The sequence below is a fragment of the Idiotropiscis lumnitzeri genome, chromosome 8 (assembly GCF_059441095.1).
Source record: "Idiotropiscis lumnitzeri isolate Australia: NSW breed Sydney's pygmy pipehorse chromosome 8, RoL_Ilum_1.0, whole genome shotgun sequence".
NCBI lineage: Eukaryota > Metazoa > Chordata > Actinopteri > Syngnathiformes > Syngnathidae > Idiotropiscis > Idiotropiscis lumnitzeri.
The window spans coordinates 16,515,088-16,531,536 of NC_142398.1; the positions used below are offsets into that span (position 1 = coordinate 16,515,088).

At 39.8% G+C, this 16,449-nt stretch overlaps 2 protein-coding genes across 6 annotated transcripts; both read right to left on the reverse strand.

Annotated features, from left to right (window-relative positions):
- Positions 1–168: 168 nt before the first annotated feature.
- LOC148332393 (sodium/hydrogen exchanger 9B2) lies at positions 169–7,094 on the reverse strand. 3 transcript variants are annotated; one of them, XM_088303182.1, is made up of 13 exons: positions 6,880–7,094; positions 5,691–5,963; positions 5,099–5,300; positions 4,806–4,976; positions 4,272–4,414; positions 3,967–4,094; positions 3,697–3,872; positions 3,063–3,169; positions 2,671–2,820; positions 2,459–2,567; positions 1,918–2,054; positions 1,598–1,820; positions 169–1,119 (listed from the first exon to the last, which is right to left on the reverse strand). In XM_088303182.1, the coding sequence occupies exons 2-13, from the start codon at positions 5,847–5,849 to the stop codon at positions 1,058–1,060; spliced, it is 1,767 nt and encodes a 588-aa protein (XP_088159308.1). In that variant the 5' UTR covers positions 5,850–5,963; positions 6,880–7,094; the 3' UTR covers positions 169–1,057. The 3 variants fall into 3 exon arrangements, with proteins under 3 accessions (XP_088159308.1, XP_088159307.1, XP_088159309.1); XM_088303181.1 differs by lacking the exon at positions 6,880–7,094 and adding an exon at positions 6,210–6,713; XM_088303183.1 differs by lacking the exon at positions 6,880–7,094 and adding an exon at positions 6,210–6,710 and having other exon boundaries at positions 1,637–1,820.
- A 663-nt stretch (positions 7,095–7,757) lies between these two features.
- Positions 7,758–13,264, reverse strand: bdh2 (3-hydroxybutyrate dehydrogenase 2). 3 transcript variants are annotated; one of them, XM_088302859.1, is made up of 10 exons: positions 13,130–13,264; positions 12,152–12,242; positions 11,019–11,097; positions 10,782–10,878; positions 10,182–10,290; positions 9,808–9,868; positions 9,547–9,660; positions 8,943–9,001; positions 8,780–8,872; positions 7,758–8,297 (listed from the first exon to the last, which is right to left on the reverse strand). In XM_088302859.1, the coding sequence occupies exons 1-10, from the start codon at positions 13,135–13,137 to the stop codon at positions 8,244–8,246; spliced, it is 765 nt and encodes a 254-aa protein (XP_088158985.1). In that variant the 5' UTR covers positions 13,138–13,264; the 3' UTR covers positions 7,758–8,243. The 3 variants fall into 3 exon arrangements, with proteins under 3 accessions (XP_088158985.1, XP_088158984.1, XP_088158986.1); XM_088302858.1 differs by having other exon boundaries at positions 10,782–10,881; XM_088302860.1 differs by lacking the exon at positions 13,130–13,264 and adding an exon at positions 12,812–12,890 and having other exon boundaries at positions 10,782–10,881.
- Positions 13,265–16,449: the final 3,185 nt, after the last annotated feature.

Here is a 16,449-nt window from a genome sequence, read left to right on the forward strand (position 1 = left end):
TTGAGCAAATCTTTGTTAATGGAGTATTAATCAAAGGTTTGGATACATGTTATTGCAGTTTGTTCAAACTATTGATGTTCATCTTTAATGTCAATCATTGGTGCTGAGAATTGTCACGTAATACGTAATCCCAAAAATGAAGAAATAAGCAAGACATTCAACTTGGAAAAAAAAAACACTTTATTAAATAATATTCAGTAAAAAACTAATTCTCAGTTCCATATAGATTTCATAAATACTCTAATACTGCACACAAAAACGTATCACAATTTACAAAGTAATTAAAATGAACTTGTTCAAGTACCTTCAATTAAACTGCATAATTATGTAACAAAGTAACAAAACGTGATAAAATGACAAATAAAAGATGAGTTGGTATGATTGAATATGATTCAGCTTCAATTTCATAGCAAAGGGAAATATTTGAATTACTATATGTACATTTTCCTGAGTTTTTACACATTTTGATAAAAAATAGTCATTAAAATAAGTGTCAAACAGTACGCTTCTGTTAAAAAAAAATACAGTACGGTAATTCCCATTTTCATAACTAATTCAAACTAGTAGTTGCAAATATGAGCGTTACAATGAGCCAGATTCCCTTATTTTAACAAAAATAACCACAATCTTAAAAAAAGAACCACACACATCAAACTATTTCATTCAATTATAAAGAACATGTTACTCTCGATGCATGACCATTCACATGCTCAGATGTGGGTCATTCGTTGGAGGCCTGGAAATCACCAGTGGCTATAAATAAATAAGTCATTCACACAGCAGGAGATGTCAGGAGACAGCAAGACAAAGTAGGCCACTCAGTGGCTAAAGGAGCGCTGACATATCCAACAAGTCATTCTACTTCTTTTGTTTCAAATTAAAACTTGAGTCGTACGTTCCGTAAAGAATAAAAGCAGAAATCGATGTGAACAGTGAGGTGGTTCCATGATAATAGACAATCTGATAGTCTTGCAAGAATTGCAGACAAATGCCCTCCGATCCAAAATGAAAGAATATTTGATTCAACATCCCATTGCTTGCACTGAGACTGGCGAGGTTAGAGAGTGCTTTCATAGGTGATTGGCGTTTCATTGTCGTCATCGCCACCTGCCGCAGCGCCTGGAGGAGACGCAGAGGGAGCACAGGTAACAGTTGCCGGCTTTTTCTTCAACTTCTCAGTGTGTTCTCGAAAACACCACGTGGTCTGTCAGTTCTGTGATCGCGGTCCTGAATAATGTTTTAACTTAACACATTTCAAAATGACTATTCAAGAGTAAATATTGAAACAATTGATGTTGAATTGACAAAGTCCTGTATAATATCAAAGTTTGAATTTAGAATCTTGACAACAAGGCAGGGTTTGGTCCCAAAACACAGTAGAAGGTATTCTTAGAGGTTCTTGCAGGATTTGTGTAGTGGCCAATAAGAAACTATTCTATTGCACTGACATTTCTGCATCGGTTAAAAGGACAAAAAAAAAAATAAAAAAAATCAGGCTACATTCCTGTTGCATTTCCTCACTACTTCACAAGTACGAGACATGTGTGGTGAAATCTGAGCTTGGTTTAGTTGATAAATATGCAGGCACGTTACCTACCTAAGAAAAAAGCTGATAAATTCGGTTTGACTCGCTCACCACAGGCTGAGTTCTTTGGTTTCTGCAGCAGGCATGGTCCACACAGGCCTATGATAAGGGCTCCGATTGGTGCCGTGAGAAGAATGGAAAGCACAGCCACAGTCAGCACGTCCATGCCGTACTTCTGCATCTGCTTGTCGTCCCTCGTCCTGGCCATGTCCAAAGCTGTGGAGCCAATGGCTGCCTGGTGATTTCGGAATATCGGTTAAGCTCTGCAGTCCCTCATGTAACAACCAGCAAACATCGGAATGCTTTCGTTTGATTTTTTTTTAAGACAATACCTGCACGGTGGCTTTGGGCATCCAAGCCAGGGCAATAAACAGTTTTTCTCGAATGTTGAAGCCGGCGAACAACACGCAAACATAGGTGAAAAGGAGACGAACCAGCAGGGCAATGAGCAGAGAAGCAATTCCCAGACCTGCACAAGAAAACACACATGTACAAGACTGTCACATACTGTAACTTTTAATGACAGCCACCTCATAATGTTAAGGTCAAAGTATATCGCTTTCAATCAGATCACCTTCAAAATTTGAAATAAATTGTTTTAAAACAGTACAAAGAGACTAACGCAACCATTAAATGTCAAGTTTGAATTAAAACGCTTAAATAAAAATATAAAGGCATTCACATCAACCACATCCCTCAATGTTATTATTCAAAAGAAAAACATCACTATTACATTCAACAGCAATTCATAACACAAGCACTTCAGCAATCTTTTTTTAAATGCAAAAATGCCACATTTAAAATAATAGCATTTTCAAGAATTGTTAGGACCCTGGTGAAGATATTATTAGGTGATTCTCTAACTGCTCTCACCAACTGTGTGTGCCTCCAACTCTGACACTCTTATCTCTGCTCCGATTAAGCCAAACAGAAGCGGTTGAAACACGTCCCATGCCCAGCCTACCACTTCCTCAACGCGTGCCTTAACAGATACAGAAAATGATGTTATTTCCTCTTGCCTCTGGCATGAATGCAGCTGAGTCGGAAAAGTATTGCAAGTGCATAAACAATGATGAGTAGGTTACCTTTTCTATACCCCATCCGAGACCAGCGAGAAATGCCAATACCAGAGTGCAGAGGCCGCCAGAACCGGGAAATCCAGCCACACCGCTGCCAAACACAGCAAAGACAGAAAGGCCGAGCACCAGGAAGGATCGCTTCATCACCAGGTGTTTCTACAAGGACAAATCATAGCCAGTACATATTTCGTGTTTTATACAACATGTTGGCCGATTGCAGTTTAATTTGAATTTTTCCAAAATTTCACAACTGAGTCAAGTATCAATCATAAGAATACACACATGCCGTAAATAAACTAACTGCCCGAGTCAATACCAAGGTGGCTAAACTTAATGACTCAACAATGGAGTAACATCAACTCAAAGTGTTGTGATATTGCAAGATGCTGAAAGTCTACCTGGTCGAGACTGGGAAAGTACTGAATGAGGAAGCCAAGAATGATCCCAGCAACCAAGCCACCGGCCACCTCCAGCACACCTCTCAAGATGTTGTACCACGTGGAACCTGCAAGAAATAGAACGGATGGATGTTATATTTGGCACACTTAACCACATTGCTTCAGTGTTACCAAACACTATACGCAATTGGCCAAAAAAACAAAAACAAAAAAATAAATAAATGACTCTCTCACAGTTCTAAATTGATTCTCATCGCTCACATGTCTGTTTAGCTCGTTTGGCGTTGGCAGAGAAGAGCAGAGTGAGGAAAAATAATTTTCCAGGCCTTTTTTACTTTTTTTTTTTCAACTTTCCCATTTGTTTTCCTGACTGGAAAAATCGGTAAATCGTTTTCCAGGGCACGTGGGAACCCTGCATAAGTCCGCCAATAAAAACGTGTGCGCGAAACAACAGTGGAGGTTCAGCTCAAGTGACCCATTAAAGCTCAGATGGCTGATGAAATGAAAGTAAATCTGCTTTATAGTAGTTGGTCTGCATTTTTCAAAAGAATCGCAAAGCACCACTGACATATATTTATGCATCTCACTGCTGACCTGAGCCTTGCCAAAAATGTGTTTTATCCTCCCCCGTTACCTGTAGCAAAAGCCACGCCCAAGCATGTAGTGAACCCCGTGATGGCGAGAATGTCATCAAAGCTGCCCGCCGCCATTAACACGGTCGGAATGCCCTGCTCCACGCCGTAACCATCCTTCTGCAGTAGCAACATGGAGGGGACCACCACTGCTGGAGACACGGCACCGAGCACAAAGCTGCAAAGTGAAAGAGACGGACACACTGAATGGAGGAGTACGTTCTACCATATTCAGTTGAGCGGTTACAGACAGAGAAGATGGCGATATTTACCCAAGGATGAATCCCCACACCCAGGGCAAACCCATGAGGAAGTGGGAGACCAGAGCTATGGTGCAGGCCTCAATGATGCACGGCCCCACTGCCACACGCATACACACAGACTTGAGCTTCCTCAGAGCCTTGCAAAACACAAGATGCAAAAGGTTGGATTAAATGTTTCTTTTCTTTAAAGCACATCAGAATGTTTCAACAAACACACCATTTTTTTGCCTTTACAAAACAAAAGCATCACCACATTTTTTTGTATCTCTGAATCCTAATCAGTGTTACAACACTAAATGAATATGATAGCTCACCGAGGGGTCCAAACCAAGACCGGCTCTGGCTAGGATGACCGCCAGCGCAATGTTCCTGAGAGAGGCGGACCACTTGAAGTTAATGTACACACCGTCTGTTATTATTGGGATATTTCTCAGCATGAAACCCATGAGGAGCATACCTGGAATAGGAAAGAGATATTGCTCAGAATGTGATCCTCTCACCAGGTTCAAGTTCACATAGTTTCAGTCTCAGATAGGACACCTAACTGTAAATTCAATCAAAAAGTAATTTTCAGGTTTTATTTTCTGCTTAAAATATGCATATGTAAACAATTACAATTATACTGCACAATACCGAAAATAAAAAGACATCAAAATGCAGAATTACTGCTGACCACAAGTCAATATCGAATGTTTGCTAAAAACACAAAGTAGGGGTAAGTACCATAAAGTAAGCTTGTGTTCAACCCACCGTTGCAAATCAGGAAACAAGATTAAACACTTGAATTGATGGACTAAATATTAAGAATAGAATATCCAGTATACACGGCACTTTGCTTAATTTCCTACCCAGAAGCGGAGGGAATGGTGGAAGTCTGGGCAGCCGGATCAGAGCCACCAGTTTGCCCCCAATGACCGCACAGATGAAAAGCACCGTGATGCCAAACAGGTTCCCACCTGGAAGACATTCATCCTCTGTGACGGACCACACCACTCCAAAGAGCACCGCGGCCAAGAGGACTGGGGAAGACACCAGACAACAATTAAGAAAAAAAAAATAACATTATTGCTTTTATTATTTGAGGAAACTGGTTTTATAATATCATAGATTATCAACGACGATAATGTTAACATGGGCTTACCTTTTGTAATGACGGAGGCCACAAGCCCTCTTGGAGGACACGGGCAAAATCTGTGAAGCAAGGGGCAGCAAACAAGCGGTGGTTCCGTGTTGGTGCCAGCATCTACCACAGGGTTGCGAGGAAGAAAATAGGTTGTTTCTTCGGTGACATTTGGACTGGAACAACGCCGTACCACAACTTGGATCTGGTTCACACTAAGATGCTGGGTAAAGAGACAAGAGAGCGTGTAAATAAACAACTTTAGTATTTCATCAAAGAAAATAGTAACTTCCACATAGTGCCAAGGAAAACTACGATTGACCTGCATTGGTTTACATCACCCATATGGTTTCTGATTAGCCTGCTGGGAGCAACAGGTGACCAGATACATCAAATAGTACTTCATAATTAAGGATACAAACATGCAGTTTTTCTTTCAGTCCACACGATAGAAATGCGATGAGATGCAAAAAAAAGTGTTTTAGTCTCAATGAGGTGAATCATTAGAACCTTGTCATAAATATCAGAGAAATAGGCTGAGAATAAGAACATCAGTAAAATACATATTGAATTTTATACTTAAGTTAAGATAAGAAATAAAAGCAAAGACTACCTCCACATGGTTTCCTGATGGTAAAGGGATTCTGTCCAGAAGTGGACTGGGTGCGGGACTCGGTGCAGGACTCGGTGCAGGACTGGGTGCAGGACTCGGTGCAGGACTCGGTGCAGGACTTGGCTCCGGAGTGGCAGGTTTGGACCTGGTGTCCTCCATTGTAGTTATCTACAGAATATCTGGTCTCTTCTTGATCACAGCACATTCAACTGAGGGGTGGAGTTGCCGGCCATAGATGGAGCACTTCCAGCAATTTAACTTGTCCACCTCTGACTTTAATTTCAACAACACAGAAAACAGTAGCGTCAGTACTGGGCTTCTTTTTTTGCACGTTAACCTCATTCATACTGATTAGCTCTCTCTAAATGGTTATTAAAAAAATCTATATTTAAAAAGGAGTCGTAGATTCCACCCTCATGCATCGCACACTACACTGTTTGTCATCCACTATTTGGTGACACTGGCAACAGCAGTTGGTTAATCCAATATTGTCAACAGACCACACTAATCGATGCTTACATGCTTGGCCATATGGCGCGACGAGAAGTGGAAGTAGGTAAACGTGGAAGTTTCTGCCAAACTCTGTCCTCTGGTCCGCGGCACACATAGTTTATGCTAACAACTTGCTAGTTTGAGGAGGGTCTGTCTCCGCGCGAATGGGTTAATAGTGTACAACTATACGTCATGACAAGGGGGTAGTAACATGGAATGCTAACCCGCTAGCTAGCTTCGCGTCATTTCACCATTTGCGTGAACCCACGCCTCCTGGTTCACAACGTGCTTAGATCCATTTCCCGACATAGTAGTGCTCTAAAACGAAGCGTCACTATACCTTCGGTTTGTAACATTACTGACTTACAATAGTACTGTCGGTGTGATTTTAGCGACAGTAACAACCAATAAGCGTATTAGCTTGTCACGAAACACTAAAGTATCACGAAGGCAAGTTGCGTCTCGGAACTAATCTGTGATCATAAATCACCTTCCTGGACTTTTAGCATGAGCACAAACATCAACAGATTAAGACAGACATGCATTCATACAAATGCGATTAGAGCATATTTTGCAGCGACTCTTGGAATAAATTTTGTAATTAGTCCGTTTCGAGTCAACATTGAATGCCTATTTATATTCGCAAATCCCTTACCATTCCTAGATCATCAATTAAATGTGCGAAAAAAACACTTACCTCACACCATAAACATTGTCAAAGATAAGGATCTGGCATTGGCAGCCTTTCTGGCAGATTGGCCGGGAGGGAAATGGTAATAAGAAGGATTAGTGATGTCCAGTCTCTGCCATGTGGTATTGGTGTGTGGTTGGGAGGGGGGAGGTTAAATACAAACATTTAGTAGTACACGTACTGGGATTTAATATTTGTTATATTTTCGTATTCAGCGCAAGTGTGGCATAAAGTGCAGTTTAACTTTCATTCTTTCTGTATTTTCATATATAGACGCAGGAAGAAATGGGCGTTAGCGCCGTTGTGGGAGTGAACACAGCTGACTTGTTTTCTGACCAATAGCTGCGGTTCCCCTCATCCTCTTTAAGTTTAGTGCAAGAGAGGCACACAGTCTTTTGACATTACAACAGCTAACATAGATTCGCTACAGGCCAGCAGCTTCTCTAAATGTGTGTTTTAAGAGAAATAACACTGAAAAAACCCAATAGAGGAATCAAAGTTGTAATCAATAAGATAATGGATTCCAAAAAGGTCAGTTTGAGACAGGCCTGGTGTATACCTTTTATTTCATGAAACCACAGTCACGGCATAATAAACAATGACTCCTTGGCCATGTTTGCAGCTTGCTATAGTGTGAAAATAATGATTTTGTTTGACATTGACTATAATAATCAAATGTTCTTTAATTAAGACAGATTCTTTGAGAGAGTTTGCATTCACATCTATTGTATATTTAATGTTTAAACATGCAGTTAATGTAAATAATAATAATAATGTGGTCGAGTATCAATGGATATAAAAATAGTGCATCAATGTGAAAATGTCAGCCAAATCACAGATCAAAATTTTTCTCTTGGTGTCGTTGGTGGCTGAGTGGTGACACCCCTGGCCACCACGTCGCTCTGCCCCTGATAAGGACCTGCAAGCAGACCTCCACGTGTCCAATTGTGACATACCAGCCATAACTGTGCTCCGGCCTCATCGGGGTGTTTTAAAAAATATCTAAGAGTCAAAGTCAGTCACCAGGCGTGTCAAAGAAAAACGCCCTCGGTCTGCTGGAACACTCAGCATGGCACAGCACAATCCCAAACACGGTAAACTAGACTCGCCCCGGCACAGAAATCAAGAAGTGCCAGTTTTTACGCCGAGGACACATGCCCTGTCTACAAAAATAGAGCCCTTGGTGTTTATTCTTTTGATTGTGTAGAGTAGACATGCCTAAGTGGGTTTATTTAACTAATATTTGCCAAGGCACGTGCAAAGAATTCCTCTCTGGAAAAAAAATCAATATAATCAAAAAGTGTTGACATATTGAATGCAGCAATCATAGTAGCACCTAGAAATAATTGGACACGTTTGCTTAATGCGCTTCAAAGCCTCCAACCTCCATCGATGATTTGCTCTGTGCCAGTCACATAGGCCGACTGTGGAAGAACACACACACACATGCACACACATTAAATCGATCTGCGTAATTTAATTAAATGCACTAACAGCGTATTTAAAAGAGGGCGTCCCCCAATTTTTTTTTAGGTAATTTTGCGTATCGTTCGGTCAGACGTGAGGACACCAGCTTTTGACATCTTAGGTTTTGCAGTTATTCCAAGCATATCATTCCTTTCTCACTAATATACATCGGAGCAGTGTTCTGAAAATGTCCCCGAAAGGTTTGTTGGTTGGGCAGTAGGTTCTCTGGATGCTCACTCTCGCCTCCTTAATTTGACCATGGGAGAGGCACGGGTTTTAAACCAAAATTACGAGTTTAATCACTTAAGTTTGGGCGTTTGAGTTTGATACTGAAATTGGTGTCACATTTTGTTGCTGTTGTTTATTTGTTCGGTTGTGGTTATTTTTCTATGATTACAATTTATTTTTTCTTAACTGCAAATATCGAAAGCATACTCACCTCATCTGAGGCCAGGTAGACACACAGGTATGCCACCTCTTCGGCTGTGCACATCCTGCCCGTTTTCTGCCTTGCCATGAAATCTTTATAAGCCTGTTGAAAGGGTGTTATGCAGCAGAATGTATCCACAATTCAAACAAAGAATAAATAAAGTGACCAGTACCTGTTCTGGGTCAGGTTGAGCTTGGATTCTACCCCTCAGTGATGGAGTGTCAACAGTACCTGAGGAAAAATTGAGCTCAGTTTCGAAAAGCACATTTTCTTCCTGATTAATATGGTTTACAGATGGTCTAGGGATAATTTATTCAGATTGAATCTAATCGTGACAGATGACATGACAGTTGCTCAGGTAGTAACCAATCATGGCTCCGCTTCGGAGGTGAGCTGTGATTGGTCATTCCCTGAGCAACTGTCATGTCATTTTCAGTCGACGGAAGTGACAAAAGGCCACCCCCTAAGTGCATTTTGCGACTTAACTCATATTCCATAAATGCAATATTAGTCAGAATGCCATGTACAGACTAGTGAAGGCACAGAGAACATTTAATTGCTATTTTGGGAGGTTGACTTCCCCTTTAAGCACTGCACTTATCGAGACACCGCATCAAAAAATAAAATATACGTAAATAAAATAAAGCCAAGCAAATGATCTAAATGAATAAAAAATAAATAAAAAATTCAAACACTGTAGCCTCGAGAATTGCATTCGACAAAAACTTGACGTGACTCTCGCCTAGGATCAGTTTTACTCAATGTTTTTGACTTACCAGGACAAACACAATTACAGCGAATGCCTTGCTCAATGAAATCAGCGGCTATGGATTTGGTAAGACCAATCACGGCCGCCTTGGACGTGCTATACGCACACCGGTTCACCACACCTGTGTCAAGGAAACATATGTCACACGCACACGCGCGCCCGCAAAGCTGTTATCTGGTATAAGAGGATTAACATGGTCATACAACACTGCCTTAATGTCTCCTTAAATAAGCATTTGTCACACAAGTGGATGGAAAGGCCGCTTCACCTTTTATGCTTGATGCAACCGAAGCCATGTTTATGATGTTTCCAGACTTTCTTGCTAACATCTGCAATGACAAAATGAATGGAAGGAATTAACGCATATGAAAATACAGCCTCATGGGAATAAAAACTGTTAGATTTACTGCAGGTACATTTTATTTGATATCAAAAAACGGATTTCCAATTTCAGTTTGGTCTATTAACGTGGATTAGTGATTGAGCAGTTACTGCCCATCATGACACAGGCTCAGAGTAAAACAGCTTATCTGAGTGTACAAAGTGTGACACTTAAATGAATAAGCATATGTCAGTCAATTTACAGCTGCAATGGAACAGGATCAAGTGGATTAGGCATTTAGTGAGGAGTGCAAAGGTCACCTTTGGCAGGAAAGCCCTGGACATAAGGTACATGCTCCGGACGTTTACATCCATGGTAAAATCCCAGTCGGACTCTTCACAGTCCAAGATGGAGCCGTGGTGCACAAACCTATTGCGAGGACACACACATCATTTATTTATTTATTTAATAATAATAATAAAATCGATATTCTCATTCAAGTGTATGAGAGATAAAGTTGTAGCCAGTGAAGAATCATAACGGAAATTAGCGGTCTAAATTGTATCCTTGCATGCTACACATCTTACTGAGCTCCTAATGTGACAGTGCGACCTTTGTTAAGGAGATTTAGCAAAGGTCAAGGGAAGGTTAAACCTCGAGGTGTAGGGATTTTCGATATGATGTAAAGTGGGTGATGGATATATAAATACCGTAAAACAGTTGGCTGCACAAGTAAAGTGAATAAAATAGTAAGTCATAACTTAATAACATTTCTGCATATAATGATTTCATTCACTCTATGATCATTAAAAATATTTTCTTTCAGCTTGAACCATTCAAATTCGTTTTTGTTTAAGCCTGGTCATTCCCTTTGAGAAAGTGCACAAGAATTTTAGTGTCACTTGGAAAAGGTAAAGTACCCTGCGACATTGAACAGGACATCGATGTGGTCATGTTCCTTGGCCAGGGCCTCCACTTGGTCCTTCTTGGTCACATCCACCACCTTGGTCCTAATTCCTGCTCGGGAAGAGAAAATGTAAAATGACAAGTCTTGAGGAGAGACGGACGGATAGATAGATCGATAGATAGATGGTCAGTATTCATGTCATTGCAACACTGCTTTTTACCAGCAGGTGGCGGTATTAGACAATCTCTACCTTGAATACTATCCAGTTCCTTGAGCTTCTCCTCATTTATATCAGTTGCAGTGACTTGAGCACCCTCCTTTGCAAAGGCCTGGTGATTTAAAATACAAATCTGTTACAATAGCTGTTATAAAGGAAACATGAAAAAATCCCTAACTTGAAAGCATGATTTTGCAGGGCACAAGAGAGTGACTGAACATGTCTTGAGCCACCTTTAGAAACAATATTAAGGTGGAGTGTTTAATAAAATTAAATTACTGAATTTCTGTATTTGTAATTATTTTTAATCTAATTATTTTTAATGATTTTATTTTTATTATTTGCAATGTTGTACTTGTGGTTTTTTTTTTCGCTTTCTGCAATGCTTTTAATGGTTTCTGTAAAACACTTTGGATTGTCTTGTACATGATTGTACTATACAAATAAACTTGCCTTGCCTAGTCACGTGATGTCAATTTCTAAAGCTAATACCTCAACCCTCAATTTAAAAGCATTCTAACTCCCATCAGGTGGTGTGGTTAGAGTGCCATTAACACCAGAGGACCTTGTATCCAAAGACACAATTGAAATGTTCAACAGACCCCCGACATGACTGAGCCACGTTTAAAATCATGCATTGGTGGTCTAAGATTGTTTAGATGCATTTTATGCTCTTCCTTACCCACTTTTTGAGGCTATTGCTTTAGGTACAATAGAATTGACCAATCTTGAGAAGGACTTTGCTCTAGTGACATGAAGAGGCTTCTTGCAACCTCTCTACAGGATCACAAGCACACATTTACAGCACTTACAGCACTGTCATGCAAGCAATAAGATGTCATAAACTCAAACGGTTTTTGTTGCATGATAATGGCTTGGTGTAATGTTGAGAAATTTGTATACCACTTGCAGTTTTGTTTTGAAGTTTAGTCATTTGTACAAAAAAATTATCTACTCCTATTGCACAGACATTACATCACTCAAAATGGTTTACTTAATATGCCACATAATGGGAAAAATATTAATATTTGTTGCTTGCCTAGAGTTGCAATGTGTGAGCCAACTCAAGAAACAGTGTTGACTGGCATATACAAGCCTATTAAATAAACATTTTGCGTTGATAATGTGGAACATATCAGTGGGAAATACTTATTAAATCTCATTACTATAGCAGCAGCACGTCCAATCCCCTGCGCAGCGGCTGACAACAAAATCACTTTCCCATCTAAGCGGCCCATGGCGCACTGCTTCCAGCTGCTGTATGAAAACAAGAGCATAGAACATCTGATACCAATTCTGTTTTGCTCATATACTTATTGCTATCTCTAGCTGTTAAAGCAATGGAAGCTGCAAATTCTTCTAAAGTGGTACCATGTGTAAGCCAAGTGAGCTTTTTCTTTTACTTTGGTTTTCCCGTGATGCCCCGTATGTACGTATAAGTATAGTTGTACTTAATATAATAACGACTGTACTATAATTTGCATTTAAATCGGTGACATAAAAACGTGGCGCCCACTGACAAGACATAAAAGTACAAAGTACAAATCTGATGTCAGTCTGTGGTGGACGGCAATATATTTACATATAAATGTTAAATTGGGTATTATATCCGCTCCGCTTTCGAAAACTATCAAAATAAATATTCACACAACACCAACTCGGAGTATAAAGAATGGACACCCTTGTTCCCAAGGTGATCGTTCATGAGGTAATTCTTTACTTAAAACGAGTCCATTGCGAGCGTTTTACTGCTAGGTTTACTAACATGCGAATCAATGGTGGCCAAATTGAGCACTAACTTTAGAACTTTAGTGATTCAAACTTACCTTGTCTGCCGAAAGTCCAACTATTTCGTAGCCACACGTGATACTGTATACGCTTGCTACTATTGGCTACGAATCCGGAAGTACTCTCAGCGAATCGTAATATGACCGAAAGAGGCTAAATTAAATCGCCAACATTAATGCTTTAAAGAACAACAACAAAAACATTTATACATTCTACAAATAGGGAAATATCTATCTATCTATCTATCTATCTATCTATCTATGTGCAGCATACTTTAGAATTATATCCAAACATGTTCTCATGTTTTATTCTTATTGTCATATTGTCAAAATCTATTTGAATCTGAAAAAAAATACCTTGACATGCAGGGGTGTTCAGTCCTTTTCCTCGAGGGCCGCTTCCCTGCTTGAAACGTATCATTTTCAAGTTAGGAGTGTCAAATCTGACCTGAACATGTCAGTCCAATGTAATATGCATGTGCTATTTTGCCCTTTTGTGGTGACCAGCCCAGCAGCTTGTATTTGAATGAGCGAGAGAGGGAGTCAAGACACCACATTATTGTCAACATGGCAGCTGAGTCTCTTAGGAGCCTTTGTGCTGCACCTCCCTGAGGGAAACACTTCAATCAGCGGATGATAGCAAAGCACAATAGCGGTAACGCTGGACTAATAACATTTTGTCTGTGTACAATATCAGACTTTGAAGTGTTTTATACTTCAAACAAAATAATTTGTCTGCAATGTGTCCATGTGTGATTGATCAGTCTCCCACCTGGTTTATTGCTGTATAAACAATGTAGTATAATATTTGACATTTTCCTTTTTAAAAGCAAACAATAAGCTTTGGAGACTACGTGATTAGAAAAAAATGGAATACTTGCAACTGTCGTTTTATGAAAAGCTTTCTGCCCGCAGGGAATGTAGCCTGCAGGTTTACTAAACCTTTGGTGCCCTTTTCACAATCAGGCCATGAGAATTCTTTTAAAATCCAGGTCTTTGCAAGAAGTATTCATTGAGGTTTATTAAATTTCTCAATGCACCGACAGCCCTCACTTAAACTCCAATTCCAGGGAAATTTGTAAACGAAAGTCTCTGTTATTATTATTTTATCCATTTGACTATAGGTGAATGTAGAGGGAGACCTGTGGATAAGGGGATTTGTATCACATTGATCATAAAACAATTAAATCGTAATGTATTAAAAGGACGAAGGATGGTTATTTTATGAATAAGGACGGAGGGACGTTGACGGAAGGTTGCCCAGGTCGTGGATGGAGGACGGACTGGCAAAATAAGGTAACGTGCCCGCCTCTGTACAAATTGTCAAATTGTTGCCCAACAGTATAGAATCGAGTCAGTCAGAAAGTTTTTGATTTGTCAAATTCACCATATTACTACACTTTGTTCTCCTACAACTTGGTCATTGGCTAAAGGATGCCTTAAAAAAAGTTGCAATTGAAGCCAGGGATAAATATATGTAGTTGTGTAACAGAATTGCTGGTCATGACTCTTGCAGCACGTCAATACGAACTGGTTCCTGCAAAGTGGTCATTATTTTGAAAGCCCTTTACAAATAGCAAAACGATAAGGCACTTAAAAGAACAAACAATTCAAGGCAAGTCGGGGAAATGATTTTAAGCACCGCCTCTCTGCATTGCTTGTGTTTGTGATCATGTGCTTGATATTTACCACTGCGCTGTCATTCACTTTTCCTTCACTACAAAAACATTGAGACATTTCTTGTCATCCTTGGATAAATTACCTCTTTAGTTTTACATCATCAAGCATCATGGCCAAAAATTCAACGCATGCGAGGGCCATTTTATTTAGACGCCAAAAACAATCTGTCACTGTAGATAAGAATATGTTATGTAATTACATTATGTTTACATACATTGTATTTATTTATTTATAAAGACAAATAGCTGGGACCTAGCTATTGTCATCACCTAGCTGCTCGGTGATGAAGCAACAAAAAAAAAAAAGTCAATGATATTTCAGACACTTTGGGGAATAACCATTGTATCCCATTCAAAGATATCAGCTCCTGCACTGAGCAGCTGCAGAGTCACTTCAGATTCACATTCAAAACTAAAACAAGTACATTGTGTGCTTAGCTGACCTTGACATCGAGTAGCAAGGAACTGAGAGCTGAGAAAAAAAGAGAAATTGAAATTGAGAAATTGGATGGCCTACCTCTGGGTAAACATGACGGGAATGCTGGAACAAGCTGCAAAGTTTACGAAAAGTTGAATGTCATCTTATCATCTGAGTCGTGTTCATTTACTGTTTGCACCTACCTAAAAAAAAATCTTTACATTATTACATTCTTTGTAGCCCCACTCGTCTATACATTGCATTTTGATTAATATTACGTTTGTGGAATATGAGTAAAGCAGTAAAATCCACCTGTTTTTGACGATCACAAGGGGCGGCCATTTTGTCACTTTCTGTCGACTAAAAATGACATCACAGTTGCTCAAAGCTCATCTAACCACCAATCATGGCTCAGCTTCAGGAAATAGGTCTTTATAGCTCTTGGAACTATGCTTGTTATTAAGCATGGAAGCGCAACTCCCAGCTGCGCCGACAGGTAGAGACACCCCTCAATTGATAGAGATTCAGTTGTCTTACAATTATTAAGACCAAAGACATTTGGCACCCACCTGCCAAAGAGCAACTTCCTGGTCTTGAGGGACCCCGAGAGGACTTCAGTCTGAACTGCACGAATGTCACTTTTAATTGTGGGAGTCAAGTAAAAAAAAATGTCTTGGCAATATAATGGATCCCGTTCACTCACAGTTTGGCACTTGTGGATTTGCATATCAGCAGATTTCTGTTGGTCGTATTTTTTGTCAATATTTTAAAATATCTTTTAAACATTGTTTTGCGCACATCTTTCGTGGATATTGAATGTTCATCAGTGGATTTTGAAGATTTTTTTTGGCTTTGATTTTTTTATTCGTGGCTTTCCGCTATTCACCGGCTCCCTGCCCCATTCCCGCTTGAATAGCGAGGATCCACTTATCAGATTCTTGTGGTGGAGGAGGACCCAAATGTAGGGAAGCAAGGTTGGGAAAGGTTTAAACAACAGCAAAAAAAAGCGGTTCATTTCCAAAAGAAAACTAAAAGGCAAAATAGGAACTAGGATAAGCAAATGTACTAAAGTTCAAAACAACGAGACAACGAGGAACACCTGGACAAGTGCCAATAAAAAAAAAAAAATGGAAAATGCAAGTCACGGCCTGTTTAGCCTGTCTAAAAATTCACTTGCTTGTGTACTGTGCATTTTTTTATTACTCTCAAAATTAATCACTCCTGCATATTAAGTATGAACCAAAACAATACCAGATGTGGGACCAGACTCACTGCCACGAGCAGACTGGTAAACTGACCAGACGCAGGCTGACACTGGCAGGTAAATTTCCTGCTTCCTGAAACCAATTGCTTCTTCAGGTCACATCGCCATGGCTTACTGAACTTCCTCATTTGAACATGTTCATGTTTATATTGCATTAGGTTGAGTGCACTGTGTTGATGATACCTTTGGTAAAAATAACTATCCAAGGGGGAATGCTTTAATCTACTTCAAAGAGATGCCCAATTTATTGTATCAGGCAAAGGTGCAAATAGAAGTAAAAGGACAGGTGGCTGCAGACTGCTTGCATTGGTCGAAA